Below are 17,235 nucleotides of genomic sequence, written 5' to 3'. Positions count from 1 at the left end.
CGCTGAATTTATATAGCTTGCTGAAGAGGCGGCGGTTGTGATCGAAAACCGGAAGCGAGACTTGTATTCTAAGCTCCCCTACCTACTTTAAAGCTAAGTTATGTGGGTAGTTAATTAGGAATCTATCTCGTTCGATACTTTTACCTAGAATTGCTAGAGTATATCTTACGAGATCAGTCTATAATAAGAAGTAAAGTCTACTTTTTGTATACGATCTATAGTAGCTATCTTAGGTAGAAGTGGTGGTGTATCTTTAGTAACGATAAACTAGACATACACTTCTTGTATGAAGCGTGAGGGAAGTACTAATAATACCGGAATGTCGCCTACTAAAAGAGAGACTTTGATAAGAGAAGGACGATACTTCTATTATAAGGAGTAGGGATATATGACTCGCGAATGTCCGAAGAAGAAACCTACTCTTATAGCCGTGGCTACTACTCCTATACCCTATATTAATAAGATTGTGGAACTCGAAGCTAATATCGATACCGATTTGGGAAAAGCCTATACCTAGGCGAAGTCTCCCTCCTAGGTGGAAGAAAGGTGTTACTATTTTCGCTAGATTTATAAAAATTGATTAGAGGTCCTAGAGATAGCTTAGTTTTTAATACTTAGCTAATATATAATAGACGCTTATTTTCTATTTTAGTATTTAGTGATACCGGAGTAGACGGATATATTTTTATTAATTTAGTAACGATCCTATTACTAGGTAAGCGTTTCGGGATTAGAGTGGAACGACTAAGCCGCGAATGTCTAGTATGAGGATTTAATGGTAAGCTAGTAGAACTAATACGCTATATCGCTATTCTTATAATCTACGTTGATAGAAGAATATAACGATAGATTCTAATACTAATTGTAGACCTCGGACGATATGATATGATCCTAGGGCGAATGTGGTTTATAGAGTACGATATTCTTTTTGACTACCGACGATACTGTATAATCTGGCTAGATGAGAGAACGTTATTCGATGAAGTGGTAAGTAAAATCTCTATCCTAATACCGAAAGCTATTGTATAGAGATCTCTATAGAGTGAAGCCTATTAGAAAGATATAGATTGTAGAGATCGTCTCTTAGAGTAGTCTTAGTAAACTGATAAGCTCCGGAGTGGTATCTATCCTTATGCCTGTAAAAGATAATATAGATATTAGTAGGTGAAGGAAAAGAGAAAGATGGTCCGAAATATTAATAATAAAATCCCTAATGTTCTAATCTCCTTCGAAAAGGAAGAAGACTTAGAACTACCGCTGCTACCTCTCGATATTAGTGCTATTAGTAGAGCCGGATTTAACAGACTATAATTAAAGATAAAAAGAGATCTAGAGAGTGGAGTCGAGATTTTTATAACCTTATTTTATAAGATCGATCGAGTTCTTTCTATAAAATCATCTGTTGAAAAAGATCTTAAGCTTGATGAAATTAAGAGAACGTTACTAAAGGAATACTATGACCTTACCGAAGTGTTCTCGAAAAGGAAATTAGATAAACTACCTCTATATCGGCCTGGTATAGATTATAATATCATTCTTAAAGCCGAAGCCTAACTAGGATACTATCCTCTTTATAAGCTCTCTTTTAATGAATTAAAAGCTATAAAATAGTATATTATTAAGAATCTCGATAAAGGATTTATTATTCCGAGTGCCGCACTATATACTTTACTAATTCTTATAGTAAAGAAGCCTGGTAGTGGTCTCCGTTTTTATATGGATTTCCGGAAGCTAAATGCTATTACGAAGAAGGACTGTTATCCTTTACCCCTAATTGATAAAGTCTTATAGCGAACTAGTAAGGCTAAGTTCTTTATAAAGTTAGATATTCGATAAGGTTTCTATCGGATTCGTCTAATACCGGAAGTAGAAGATCTTATAACTTTTTGTATAAGGTATGGATCTTTTAAGTATAAGGTTATACCTTTCGGCCTAATTAATAGTCCCGCTACCTTTTAACGATTTATAAATAGCATTTTAAAAGAATGTCTAGACGACTATATAGTTATATTTATAGACGATATCTTAATCTATAGTAAGACTCTCGAGGAGTATAGATAGTAGGTTAGAGAAGTACTCTCCCGTTTATAAGAAGTAGGTCTCTAGGTAGCACTATTAAAGTGTGAATTTGCTGTTACTAAGACGAAGTTTCTTAGTTTTATCGTGAGTACCGAGGGTATTATAGTCGACCTAGAGAAGATTAGCGTAATTTAGCTATAGAAGCCCCTATTAATAGTGAAAGGAGTATAGTCGTTCTTAGGTTTCTGTAATTTCTATCGACAATTTATTCGGGGATATAGCGCTATTTCGAAGCCTTTATACCGTTTAACCTAGTAAGATATTCCCTATAATTGGTCTCTATCCTATAAGGTAGCTTTCTAGCTTCTAAAAGAGAAACTGATAAGTGTACCTGTTCTCCGCTATTACGATACTATCTATCGGACCCGAGTAGAAATAGATATCTTAGATAGAGTATTTGGCGTAGTTCTCTTTTAGTATTATAAGGACGATGATTTCTAGTATCTAGTGGCATTCTTTTCGAAAATAATGTAGTCTATAGAGATGAACTATAAGATATATAATAAGGAGCTTCTAGCGATTGTCTATATACTATAAGAATAGCGACCTAAACTCGAAGGACTCTCCTAAAAGGATCGCTTTAAGATCTTTATAGATTATTAGTCTTTAGAGTACTTTATAACCACCCGATAAATAAATTAACGATAGATAAGATAGAGTGAATTTCTCTCCTAGTTTTATTTCCTAATTAAGTATCGACCTAGTAAAAAGAATATTATCGTAGATATTCTATCGCGGAAGGAAACACTATATACCGATAATAGTCGATAAATTACGCTTCTACCTATAGAATATCTAGAAGAAGGTATACAATTAGAGGTCGAGGTTAGTCCTATCGATCTAGAGGATACTTAACGCTAGGAGATTATAGAAAGGGTAAAGTATGCTAACTGATAGAGTGTAGAACTAGTAGAATTCCGCCGAATCGCCGAAAACGGAGATAATGATTACTAGATATTATAAGATAGACTCCTCCTTTTTAAAGGACGACTTGAAGTTCCTAACGAAGGTGATCTATAAGCTAGATTGCTCGATAATATATACTGTTAGCCGATAATAGCCTACCCTAGTATCGAGAAACTAAAAAAGATAACTACTATACGATATTATTAGCCTAAATTATTAAAAGATATAGAAAGATACGTCTATAACTATCTGATATATAAACGAATTAAGCCTTAGCACGATCGGACCCTAGGACTTCTATACCCGCTTCTAATCCCTGAAAGACCTTAGTAGTATATTATAATAGATTTCCGTTTATTCTCTAGAGATTGTTATAGCTATAACGTAGTTTATATAGTAGTAGATCGTTTTAGTAAAAGACTAATCTTAGTCCCGTATTATAAGGAGATAATAACGAAGTAAATAGCGAGACTCTTTATCGATCATATACTCCGGAGTGTGGGTATACCTGATAGTATTGTTTTAGACCGAGGTGGTTAGTTTATTTCTAAGTTCTAGGCGGAGTTCTGCCGAATCCTAGGAATTAAGAGAAAGCTTTCTATAGCTTATTATCCTTAGACCGATGGTTAGAGTGAGATTACGAATTAGTATATAGTATAAAGATTGAGGCTATATATGGAATTTAACTAGGATAACTAGTTAGAGTGTTTACTAATAGTTGATTTTGTAGTATCGATTCTCCTATAGGAGATAACGAAGAAGTTACCTTTCTTTATTAAACGAGGATATGAACCTTCTATATTATTTGACTAGAGAGACTAAGGAACTATAATATAGAATGAACGAGAAGCCGTTGATATATTGACCCGGCTTTATAATATCTAGAATAAGACGAAGTAGTAGATTGCCGATTCCTAATAGAAAATGATTTAATAGGTAAATAAGCGACGGCGGGAAGAAGACTTTAATATCGGAGATTATATTTTTATAATGATAAAGGATTGGATGTTAGATCGGCCTAGCCGAAAGCTCTTATATCTTACTAGTGGTCTATATAAGATTCTCGAGAAGGTTAGAAATATATACCGGATCGACCTACCTAATTCGATCCGAGTATATCTAGTGTTTAATCTAAGCAAACTTCGGAAGGCGACGATATTAGAACCCTTTCGAGGATAATATATTGATCCGCTACTACCGATTAAGATTTCTGAAGAAGACGAGTGGGAGGTTGATAAGATTATAGACTTAAGAATATATTACCGGAAGCTGTAGTATCGTGTCTAGTGGCTCGGTTATGATCTCGATCTATAATGGTATCCTATCAGGGAACTTTAAGCATGCTCCGTAGAAGATCTAAGATTTCCACGACTAGTACCCTTTGAAGCCTGGTCCTCCTACGCGTTTATAGGATTGGGTTGATGTAGCGAGAGATGAAGTCATACTCGAGGATCATGCTGATGACGACAAACTAGCATTCAGAGACTGAATGCAATTTTAGCCGGGGGTTATGTGACGATCTGAGGAGGTTTCTGCCAAAGGTTTCCGGAGGAGGTTTCTGCCAAAGGTTTCCGCCTTGGTTGTTGTTTGCATGTGACAGGACCCCACGCACAAAGGATCTCTGATCTCAAGGATCCTTTCTTTCTTTTCCTTTTACTTCTCTGTACTTAGTATTCTCGTTAAATGCACTCTTTTTGATTGAAGATCTGGCTGGTAACAGGTAACTGATTTCTTTAGGGCTATATACGTATAGCTAGGCGAGTAAAAATGATAGACTAAGGAAGCACGAAGAAAGGAATAGAATAGGCGATAGGTAAAGAAGTAGTCTCGGTAGAGGGAGAGGGAAAGCTAGGGGAATAAGGAAAATATATAGAAGGAAAGGGGTTATGGCGGGTAAATACTATCTTGACTAGGAGCTGAGATAGTGAGGCCATTTTTAGCGCCTTCGCGAACGCTAGGCTAACACTGGCCTTCGCTGAGGTATAGGAACTGAACTGAACGGCTGGAGGTGGTATAGGGGGTCGCTTATGAGTGGGTCTAACTGGTGCGTGGTGGTAGCTGCATATGGGCGTGTCGGGACGGCCCTATCACGTGTTACCAGATGGCGGCCGAAAAAGGCGACCCTCGAGGCCGAAAATGGCTGCCATTTGGTAAGCCCAAGTTGTTGTAGAGAAATATATCCTAATATAATTATCTAATTTATCCTTATTTATTCTAGAAGACCTACCTATAAATAAAATACTTAATATTATAAGTAAAAAGTGTATTAATTATATAGCTCTACTCTAGAAGGCTATTTAGCTAGTTTACTCTATATTAGGGCCCTAATAGGTTACCTAATAGGTTTTAGGTTATTACCTATAACCTAAAACCTATCGCTGGGTCGAGGCAATGGACCTAAAACCTATTTTGGGTTGGGTTGGGTTGGGTTGGGTTCGGGTTATAGTGGGTCGTGCCGAAGTCTAATAGGGATATATTAACAAAGCCTCTCGGAAGGGAGATTTTTGAGAAGATACGTCGAAAAATGATATATAAGAAGAAGCGTTGAAAAGCATTGAAAAACGACAAAAACCCTTTCTAGCATGCATACAACTTATATGCTAAGGTCAAATGTGTTATGAATCGACAAATTGAGCGATGAAAAACGTGAAAAATTCGACAAAAATAACGCAGTTTTTACTATATGAATCAAAATGGTTTCTGCCTCGAGGTTGGCCTTATGGGGGTGTGTTGCGGGTGCCTGGTTCCTAAGGCATAAACCTCTCCATAACGTATTTCACAAGCGACCCGCCACCATAAGCGACCCGCCACCCCATCCAAAACGCGTCTATGAATTTAGATCTTAGCTAGTTTAACCACCTACCATGCCACCAATTCGCTCTCAATCCTCTAAAAATTTAATAGAGAGAGAGGGTAGGATCTTATTAGCTATCTAGGCTTTTAAAAATAGAGATATCACTTCTATTACATCTACTACGCGTGTTTATAAGGTCCCCTGTTCTACCTTACGCGATCGGCTCTACGGTATTTAAAACCGCGCGATTTCTCGTGTTAAATTATATAAACTAATAGAAATCGAAGAGGAATCTCTTAAAAAATAGATTCTCTCTATAGATCGATGTAGAAGCGCCCCCTAGCCTTCTATAGTACGAGAAATAGCGAATCTTCTTCTTAAAAAGCGCGGAACTACCTTAGTTCTTTTAGTCGGCGAAAACTAGGTAATAAACTATATAAAAAGACGCCCTCTTTTATCCTCTCGGTTTTCGAAACGGTATAACTATAAGCGTACGAAATATAAAGATCTAAGGTTATTATAGAGTGGTTTAATCTTATTTAAAAAATTATATTATAATTCGGGATCGACCCGGACGACGTTTATAACTTTAATAAGACCGGTTTTACGATAGGATTAATAGCGACTATAAAGGTGATTACGAGAAGTGAATACTATAGTCGGCGAGCACTTTTATAACTTAGAAATCGTAAATAGGTGACTATTATCGAGTGTATAAATAGGGGATTAATATAGGGACCCCCCCCAGCCTAGATCGACCCCCCCCCTGCCTGAAAATTCAGTCACCGCCTTCCTAATCTAATACGACACTACCTCAACACCTATATCTGCCTACCGCCTTCCTCACCGCCTTCGAGGTTTTACACCGCCTTCGTGTTAAACTACCCCTAAACACTATAGGACGACAGTAGATACCTACAATTTGTATACAAAACATATAGTAAAAATAAGTCATTTTAGTCTTATATATGTTATAGGACTCGAGTAGTAAACAATCTAATAATGCAATTCTAGTTTATATATATTAACCTACCTTCTTCTAACCCATTTTTCTATCTATATCTATATTAAATCTATTAGTTTTAAACGCTTTTTTCATTATTCTAGCTATCGAAATGGCCTCTTTAGGCTTATTATACCTCGAATTATCGGATTCGGACCCTAAGATCGTCCCCGAGTCTCTACCTATAATACTAAGCACCTAGTCGTATACCTAGCTAATCACCGAGACATTTACATTCCCGCTTCCCCCGCTACCCTAGCAATTTCCTATACCCGAGAAAGGGGTCGAGGCTATAAATACCTTTACGCGCCCGTATAGCTATATAGTAATATATCGCCGGTTAAAATTTATAAAGAAAGGAGTTAAGAAAACGATTCGGCTAATTTATAACTATAGCCGTAAGCCTCTATCGAATACTCTATAATCACTATCGAATGCTCTATAATTATTATCGAATGCTCCGCAATTACTACCGGATCCTCCGGTAAAAAAGCGGAAGATAACTACCTATATATAGGAATATCCCTTTAAAATAGCGCTTCACCTAGACCTATAGACTAACGTTTAGCACCTTACACTTAAGGATCCTATATATAATCACCCCTATTTACCGGTATTAACCTACCCTATTTAGCGGGCTCTCGAGCTTAGCTAAAAGAAGGGTAAGATCGAAAATATAGTCTAGTAAGGCTATATAATATATTAAATTATAACTAAGCTATATAAAACTAATCCCGATACGATCCTTATCCCCTAGGATATCTATAATACCCGTTAGAAGTTAAACTAGGAATTCCTCGCTAGCCGTATACCCCTTTAAGTATTATTAATAGAACTCCCTAAGGATAGTAGCTAGAGCTTTAAATACGAGCTAGATAACGAGTCTTATATATCTAGCTTATTTTATATATATAAGATAAGCGTTATAATACTTCGAATAAACCCTTAGGTTATCTCTATAGACTATATATATAAGACTAACTATTATAGTCTTCTATTACTTAATATTATTAGGTTTACTACTACCGGAATGACCTTCTATATTAGCTTTACCTTTATACGAGACGAAAAGGATAATTTATATAAGGTAAGTATAGCCCTATAGATCCTAATACTATCCCCTCCCTACTATCTAATACTAATACCTTATAGGATTACTAGGTAATACTTACCTACCTTACCGAAGCTTATAAATCTCTTAGCCTTATACCCCTATATATAATCCTTACTAATAAAGAGGGAGCCTTAATAAATACTATTAAGACTATTTTCCTAGATATAAAGAATATGATTTATATCTAGTATATTAATATAAATATCTTAAAGAAAGCCCGCCCCCTTCTCGCCGATTAAGTTATATAAATACGTCGAGACCGTCGAGAAGCCCTCGGATAGGACCCCTATACGCGCCTTACTACCGCTAAAGCCTAGGAAGACTGTAAAAAAGCCGAGGAGGGTTAGAAGAAAATGCTCCGCCGGTGGAACTATATTATATATACTCTTATAGTTAAAGAAAAAGACCGGTAATAGATCACTTTTAAAGAGCGATATATAGATCCCCTATTTACCCTATTACTAGACTATATATAAAAGGAATAGATAGATAACTACCTAGAGAGGTTTCTTTATTACTATATATTATAGTATCTTTACCTTAATAAGATCGCTACGTCCCGTATAAAGAGTGCGTATTAGCTATTTAAGTAAAGTCTCTAGGTTTCGAATAACGACTTACTTATAGTCCTTACTAGTTTTACCTAGTTAGTCGAGCTTCAATTCGCTAAGGTATAATATAGGATTAAGAACTAGAAGACCCTTCGATTAATATTTATTCCACTACTTTATAAGCTACTTTATACCCGGATCTTAATACGGGCAATCTAGCTTATAATAGATATTTATAGATAGTATCTACCTAAGAGAGAAGAAGGTAAGCTACAAATTCCCCCTTTATATATTTACAATTCGAAAGAAACTACCGGATTCCTATATATATATATACTCCGGTAGTACGAATAGGATAAGAGATCTCTTAAACTAGACCTTTACCACTAGTATTAGTATCTATATAGTATTGCTAACGCCCCTCCTATTAATCTATTACTTTTACTCTAAGATCCCCTCTAGGTTCGATAATAAGGACGTCTATAGGGAGCTAGAAATTTTAGTATTTAGGCTAGTAGTACCTAGGCTAGTAGCACCTAATAATTGTAGTCTTCCCTAGATCCGTTAACCTAAGATCGTTCTATATACCGAGATCCTTCGTTATAGGAGGAGAGCCGAGGATAGGGACGAGGCTAAGGACGAGGATAGCCGCGGGGACGGGGAAGGGGACGTGGAATAAGTAGTGGTGAAACTGGTAGTGGTGACACCGAGACTAGAGAATAGGGACGTGGTCGAGGACGCGGTCGAGGACGTGGAAACCGCGCGCGGGGACCTATATAAGAAGTATATTCAACCTATATAAGTATATAAATGCTTAAATCAATGAAAATGTACGATTTTTTCTGATCAAAATGCATGCTTTTTTACTATGTAAACCAGAATTCATATAGTGGTGGTAGAAAAAATGGCAGAAAACTCTGCACCGGCAGAAAGTATGGCAGAATCCAGGGTCGCACCCGATTAGGAAGGCGGTACTGAATTTTCAGGCAGGGGGGGGGTCGATCTAGGCTGGGGGGGGGGTCTCTATATTAATCCCCTATAAATACTACTAGCTAGGCCTTTCTACTATATATAATTTTTAAAGGTAAAGTCTTTATTAAATCTTAGTTCGATAGCCTTCTAAAGGACTAGAGATTTAAGGTTAGTTCTAATAGATAGACCTTTAATAAAATTGGACTTCGCTAGCTTAAAAAGCTCTTTATTCCTACTACTTCTTTATATATAAAGGGGGGGGTATCGGCTTTTAATACTTAATAGCTATAGAAGTTATTTAACCCTAAGATTCGATAAAATTTATAAAGAGAATAAGATTATACTAATCTATATATCTCTATATTCTTTTTACCTTTTATAGCCTTTAGATATAGGCTATTTTACGGTATTAAAACGAGTCTATAGCCGGCTAGTTGAATTTCGAATATAGTACGGATCGAATTATATTAATAAACTAGATTTTCTTAAAGTATACCCTACTATACGAATAGAAGCCTTTAAATCTAAGACTGTTAAAAATAGCTTTTAATCTACTAGTTTAATCCCTTTTATACCGAAGAGAGTGATTTTAAAGTTTAATATCCGGCTTACTACCCCTAACCCCCCTCCTAGCTAGGGTAGTGATTAGGATCCGAAAACGCCCTCGAACTATATATAATTATAAAAATAAGCTTTATTAATTAAAGTATTACTTTATATAAGATTAAAAAGCCCCCCGAGCCCGCTCAATTCCGCTATAAACTAGGTTTTAAAAGCTTACTAGATCATAATATAATCCGCCGTATTACTAGAGAAAGAAATGAGCGATTTATACGCTAAAAACGAGAAGAAAAAGTAAAAGCGAACTCGATCTATAAGGACGATAGTCTATAAAGGGGATCTTTTAGTTTAGGAGGTTCGTAAGCTATATTCGGAGCTATTTAAGGCCTAAGTAGCGCGTATTAACAACTATCGTAAGTAGGTGTCGGAAGGTTTAAGACCGCCCCCCCTAGGCTAGACGAGCATATAGAATATGTAGGAAGCTAGGGCATAGAAGAGAGACATGTCCAGATAGATGATGTTTTTAGTTTATTTAATTTAATGGCGTTTTGGTCGAGATAAATGCATTTGAAATTAGTAGGTTGGGTTGGGGTGGCGGGTCGCTTGTGAAATACGTTAACTAACGTATCCGGTAAGCGAGTGACGCATGTAAGCGAGTGACGCAGCCCAAAACACATAGTAAATGCGATAAATTACAACTCGATATTACAACAACGGTTGTCTATATGAGCTTTTCCTTGTAGTATAATGCTTTTTGTATGATATCTAACCACTTGTTAGAGTTTAGGGAAATTTTATAAATTAGTGACTGAGATTTATATATATTCTGGACTTCAGCGATGTATTTTTCGATACCGTAACAATGCAAGTTCTCGATTTATTCAAAATTGATATATGGTACTAAAAAAGCTTATCAATTGCTATCGGCAAGTAATGCAATTAAATAAAAGCGTTGGTTGTTGAAATAGCATGTTATAATTTATCGCATTTACTATGTGTTTTGGGCTGCGTCACTCGCTTACCGAATACGTTAGTTAGTCTAGATAGTTGTTGGGAGTTTGCTCCCTCTTCTCCCAATACAACTCTCTCCTCTCTGCATTCCTGAATCCTACGTACTGTAGGCTTCACCATAAAGTATTGTAAACTCGGGTGAGGCTGATTCACCCGCCTCCCATGGGATAGATTCCCCAGCACTTATAAACACAAGAAACAAAGCGGCCCTGTAAATAATCCAAATCCCGAGATAAGTACGCATCGTCCTTGAGGCCAGGATGCAGCCGCGGTCTAGTCTCCCCATTCCACTTGGCCTTCGAACTTTTGCAGCCAGCCGGAATGAGCCGACTAAGACTACCCGAACCAGGCGATCAAGGCCGCGTATGTGATTCCACGCAACTGTATGTGATGATGGCGGCTTTATACAGTGACTGACTTCAGCCTCACATTCAATGGTGGCTTTTCCCACACGACATAAATCCTGAGATTCTTCATCTGCCCAGCGGGGTCCCATTGCCATGCTCCATCCGTGCTCTGGATGTCGAAGTTCCAAATTAAATAGCACATAACTAGCCTCATCTCCATGTAGGCCAGCTGTTTTCCGAGACACCCTTGAGGCCCAAGCGAGAAAGGCTGCGTGGCATTTCTCTTATCACCTGCAAAGTATTGTTCTTTGTCTGCTAACCATCGCTCGGGGACAAAGTCATCACAGTCCCGGAAGTTGCTTTCATTATGTGACGCGGCCCATGGGTCAACTGAGACTGATGTGCCTCCTGGGATCCAATGTCCATCGATCACGGCTCCCTCTTCAGGTACACGTCGTAGAAGACCCTCGCCAACTGGAGGTTTTAATCGAAGAGCCTCTTCTATGCAAGCGTTCAAATAAGGGAGTTTAATGGCTTGGTCGTGATTGATCCACTCAGACTTACTGAAGGATGAACGGATCTCGTGGCGCAGCTTTTCGTATTTTTCTGGGTTGTAAAGCAACTGTGCGACTAGGCCAGAAAGAAGATTGGATAGGGTCTCGCTTCCAGCTGCAATAAAAGTGGCCCCGTTCACGATGATCTCAGCATCGTTTAACTTAAATTGGTTTCGATGCTTAAGAGTATAGCCGATGAAGTCTGCTCGTTTAGGCTCCTCATTTTCCAGACGTCGCAGTACCCTGTCGCGACTGTAAGCCAAATGGTCATATCGTAGCTGTCTCCATGAATAGGGGATTAATGCCATCAAGAACCGTTGCCCCCATGAGTTAGCTTTAGCTAAGCGACGGGTAGCCTGCTCTAAGGCGGCCATTCTGAATGTTGCGTAGTTCAACTTGTACCATGATTCGTCATTTTCTTTTCCTAAACAGCCGAACGGCTCTCCGAAGGTAAGATCGCCAATAATTTCAAACGTCGTCATGCTGAGCCAACGAGACAGGTTTACTTCTTCGCCTTCTCGCTGTCGTAGATGATTGATGAGCTTAACCAAATGGCCTTTTGTTGGATGCCTGAGGCATCACATGTATGATAGAACCCAGATAGTTTGCCTGCGCTCTCTCTCTCTCTTTCTCCTCTTCGTCCACTCCGAATACATACATTGTTTCTCATACTGATTTACCCTATATCTGTATTCCATGAGGTTATGAGCCTCTCTTGCTAGTTCGGACCACTAGCAACTCGTTTTTCTGAAGCTTTCACCCGGATCTCGTCGTCGATCCCGTCCCTATAGGAACCCCACTTTTATACGTGAAAACTCTACACGGACCCGGATCAGACCAATCAAGTCTAGGAATCCTTCGGCCCGCCGGCAAAAGCTCCGTTTAGCTTTACAATTCAACCATAGCTAACGTCGACACGGATAATAAGGGGGATACCAACCCTCACCCTCTCAATGCGATAGCTAACCTGTTAAACCCTATAAACCCCGCTTTATAGAGGCAAACTACGAATGCTTCTTAATCACGAAATGATCCAATCCTATCATTAAACAATCCGATCCGATTTACCGATATTAATAACGACGATAGTGATAATAAAGATAAGAAACCGTCTCACTAAGGATATAGTCTGCCTAAGATCGCGATAACGAAGATATAGAAGGTTAGGATGCTATAGTATAACGATATAGACCCTAGCGGATAGAAGTAGGCTTTAGCTTACTAGCTAATCCCCCTACGCTTTGGAATGGTTACTTAATAGCGAGATACCTCGTCCTTTAAAGTCGTACCCTTCGTATAAAAGATAGAAGTACTAGTCTCGTCTTATCGCTAGTTAGATATATAATTAGATCGATATAACACTTTAGAATAAGCTTAGGAATTTGTTAAAGATACCGAAGTACGCAGACAGCCTATATAACGAACTTATAACGATAATATAAGGAAGCGATCGGATCTAGATAGCTTTTCTAGAGATACGTAAGTTCGATAAGATAAAGCGATCGGACTATAGCTCGGTAAACGAGTATATCGAGGAGTACTAAAAGTAATACTATATTCTTACTAGATTTAAAGCAGAACCCTATCTAGTCCACGTATTGTTATAAGTCCTTTAGAACCTAGAACTCGAAATCAAGAAAGTACAGTTTATTAAGGAGGAAGTTATAGGTCTTATATCTAAGAAACTAAGCTATAATAAAGTAGAAGAATACTAGAGAGCACTATAAGCTATAGCTAATATAGAAGGTATTATAAATATAGCTTAGTCCGTAGACAGAGGCCGCGGAGGTAGAAGAGGTAGTTATAGAGGAAACCGAGGTAGCTAAAGTGGTTATAATAATAGTAATAATAATAATAACACCTAGCCTACTAAAGATATTAATACAATCGATAATAATAGCAATACTATAAGTGGTAAGAAGAAGAAGAAAGGCCTTCGTAAGCAGCCTACTAACGGCAAAGATATTTATAATTATACGCGAGAAATACGTAACGGTAAATAGAAGGACGATAGCGAGATATACGCTTTCTACAGTTTCGGACCGCACCCCGCTAAGAGATACGTATATCTTAGTGATAACCTACTAGCTTTGTGGGAACCGTTAGGCAATCTATAGGCCTATTCGAAATAAATCTAAAAAGCTTAGCGCTCTAAAGGCTAGAATAATATGGTCGTTACCGCTATAAGCTCTAGCTCTATCGATAGGACGAACGATTGGTTACTCGACACTAGATCTACTAGAACGATAATATACGATCTTAAAGATTTCTATACGTATCAAATTGATCACCCCGACGTGGTATATACGTATAGGGACTACTTAGGTAATAAGGTAATTACGCTAGGCTATAGAGAAATCATAGTGAGAGCTACTCTCCCTAGGCTAGGTGGAAAAACGTGCACTTTTATAATAACTAGATACTATAGCCCTAGAGGTTATAGGAAGCTTATTAGTATAGTAAAGCTTTTAGAAGAGTAAGATATCTCGTACGATATACGCACTAAATACCTAACTAATAGCACTAGAGATATTCTCGGCTATATAGACACGTCGGACGGCGTTCTATACCTTATTAATCCGAAGGAGATTGATTATGATCCTAACGAGATTGATTCTGATTCTAGCTCGGACGATAACGATACCGGACTTATTAATAAAGTGATAGCTTATAAAGTATACCGTCGTCTTAGTTATACCGGAAAAGCTCGTATTACTACTATATTAGAGTATATAGAGCAGCTAGATAAACACGAATAGTATAGTATAGAGCATTTTGACTATAACGCCTATTTTCGTGGCAAATTAAAGTAAAAGATATCTCGAGAACTATAAGCTAGAGTGTAAGACGTAGTATAGAAATTCTATATCGATATATAGCTAATAAAGCCTTTAGGACTAAATAGAGAGAACTACTAGTTACTAGTTATTAACAATGCTACTCGTCTAATCGAGGGAATTATACTAAAGACTAAGAGCGATACTTTTTATAAGCTCGCTGCTTTTTATAAGAAGATAAAGCTGCTAACTAGTAGATACCCTAGTATCTAGAGAATAGACGGCGGTATAGAGTTTAAAGAGTTTATCAAATAGGGTAAGAAGCGAGGAATGACTTTCGAGATCACACCTCTATACACTATAGAGCCGAATGGTATAGTAGAGCGTTTCGGTAGATATATTAACGACATATAACGTACGATAATTCTAGATATAGATATACCGGAAGAAATATAGCTATACGCGATAGAGACTACTATTTATATTTATAATAGACTAGTTAATCCGAAGACTAAGATCTCTCTACTAACGTACTAGCGTTAAGAACTCGATATTCTAAACCTAGAGCCTTTACTAAAATATCTTAGACTATAGGGATCCACTATATACGTGTATATTCCTAAGGCTAAGCGTGTATAGGCTAGGAAAGCTGCTCTAGAGCCTAGAAAGATATACTTATAGGCTATAAAGGGGATAGTGGATATGTTTTTAAAGTATAGGATCCTACTGCGAGAAAGGTGGTAGTTTCTCGAGACGTTAGTTTTCCTTAGCCTAGTGATAAAGATAGTATAGGACCGATACCGGTGTAGCCTATACCTAGTCCTAAGGATCTAGATGATAATAACGATAATGCTATTAGATTTATGCCAATCTCGCTTGACTATAATGACTCGAAACCTAAGGAGATATAATAATAGATTATAAGAACGCTACCCGTATAGACGCCTATATAAAGGACTATATAATTGCCTATTATACTATTAATAATTTATCTTCTAACTATTTATAGAAGCGTCTCTATAATACTAGAGATACCGTGTAAAAAACTGTAATAGTAAAAGACTATTGCTCCGCCCCCGAAGCGATAGTATAAGCTCTTTTAAACTCGTCTCCCTACTATATAAGAGGAGCCTCTTATAATAGGAGTAAGGATCGCTAATATTACAAATGTACCTAATAAAAATAAGTAGCAGACCTCTAATATATAGTAGAGGAGAGCTGACTTTAGGAAGAGACTTCGAGCCTTAATAGAAAACGTCTCTCGTATTGCTAAGAGTATAGATGACGTTTGTAGAGAAGCTCGCGATATTAAGGAAAGGACTATCTCCGATCAGAGTTTAGAGATAGCTAGATTAGATGATATAACACCTTCTCCGGAGTAATAGAGAGTGGGTTATTAATACCCCTTCTCGTCTCTAATTTAGTAAACTATTTCTCTACAAAATAAGATATAGCGCACTATCTCTATATAGTAAGCTAGTATATCACCGAGTCGTAAGATCATATAAGCTATAGAGATAGTATTAAATAGTAAAAACATACCGGTTATAGCGAGATCTAAGGTATCACTAAGATATAAGATTATCTCAATTAAATCCTCGCCGGACACTATCACTTAAGATATAGCCACGCCGGCTCCCCTACCCCTATCTCGCCGTTCGAGATATACGAATATCGGAATCGCCCCTAACCGCTATCACAATCTATAGTAAAAGTATCTCGCCGTCGAGTACGAGAAACGAGACCGCGATATTTAACAAACTACTAAAAGAGCAAAAGCGAAGGAATTAGGCGGTAATAATATAACGGAAGGTAGAGGATAGGGGTCTATAGGACCTAGTGCTAGTGTAATAGTAGCGATAGACATTATCGATATTAATAAGCCATTTCTTTACGATAGTAAGCTACTTTATATAAAGGATATTAATCTACTTTCTATATATAAATAGGCGTAGAAAAGCCCTTTCTAGCCTCAATAGGAAGATACTATATAAAAATAGCTTGATAATCTCGTAGTAAAGGGTATATAGAGTCTAATTCTTAAGCCACTAAAGGCTAAAATCCTACTAGGTTAATAGAGATTTATAGTTAAAACTAATACTAGAGATAAAGTCTACGGGTTTAAAGCTCGCTAGGTTATATACGGTAATTTCTAGGATAAGGACGACGGAGAAATATACGCCCCTATCGTTACTAAATGTATAATCAAAATCGTATTTATATTAATCGCAATCTACGGTCTAAAGTGGAGATAGGTTGATTTCACAGCTATATATCTTAATATATCGCGTGAGGATGCTAAGACAGTCTATATAAGATAGCCTACCGGATTTAAACACTCCGATGCTGAGGGTGATAAAAATTAATAGGTATGCACGCTGAATCAAGCTCTATTCGGACTGAGAGACTTAGTATACTTATAGAACGAGGAAATAGATAGTAAGCTTCGTTAGATTGGCTTCTATCCGTACGAGGATGACCCCTATATCTACGTGAAAGGCAAAGGTATAAATATCACGATTATAATAATATACGTGGATGATTTTATTATCGTAGTACCGTTAGA

The 17,235-nt window shown here is 37.4% G+C and overlaps 2 protein-coding genes across 2 annotated transcripts; one reads left to right on the top strand and one right to left on the bottom strand.

Annotated features, from left to right (window-relative positions):
- Positions 1 to 5,849: 5,849 nt before the first annotated feature.
- On the top strand, positions 5,850 to 9,578 carry N7519_001714 (uncharacterized protein; the record flags this gene model as incomplete). The annotated part of the gene is made up of 4 exons (XM_057288492.1): positions 5,850 to 5,898; positions 5,938 to 6,009; positions 6,165 to 6,256; positions 9,555 to 9,578. 4 exons carry the CDS (start codon positions 5,850 to 5,852, stop codon positions 9,576 to 9,578), a joined length of 237 nt encoding a protein of 78 aa, XP_057154575.1.
- A 1,815-nt stretch (positions 9,579 to 11,393) lies between these two features.
- N7519_001713 (cytochrome P450) lies at positions 11,394 to 12,374 on the bottom strand (the record flags this gene model as incomplete). The annotated part of the gene is made up of 1 exon (XM_057288491.1): positions 11,394 to 12,374. One exon carries the CDS (start codon positions 12,372 to 12,374, stop codon positions 11,394 to 11,396), a length of 981 nt encoding a protein of 326 aa, XP_057154574.1.
- Positions 12,375 to 17,235: the final 4,861 nt, after the last annotated feature.

Source organism: Penicillium mononematosum (genome assembly GCF_028829835.1).
Source record: "Penicillium mononematosum strain IBT 11891 chromosome Unknown utg000001l:1.0-4488741.0:1.0-4491989.0, whole genome shotgun sequence".
Taxonomy (NCBI): domain Eukaryota; kingdom Fungi; phylum Ascomycota; class Eurotiomycetes; order Eurotiales; family Aspergillaceae; genus Penicillium; species Penicillium mononematosum.
The sequence above is the reverse complement of the archived record's forward strand: the minus strand, read 5'-3'. Positions and strand labels throughout refer to the sequence as shown.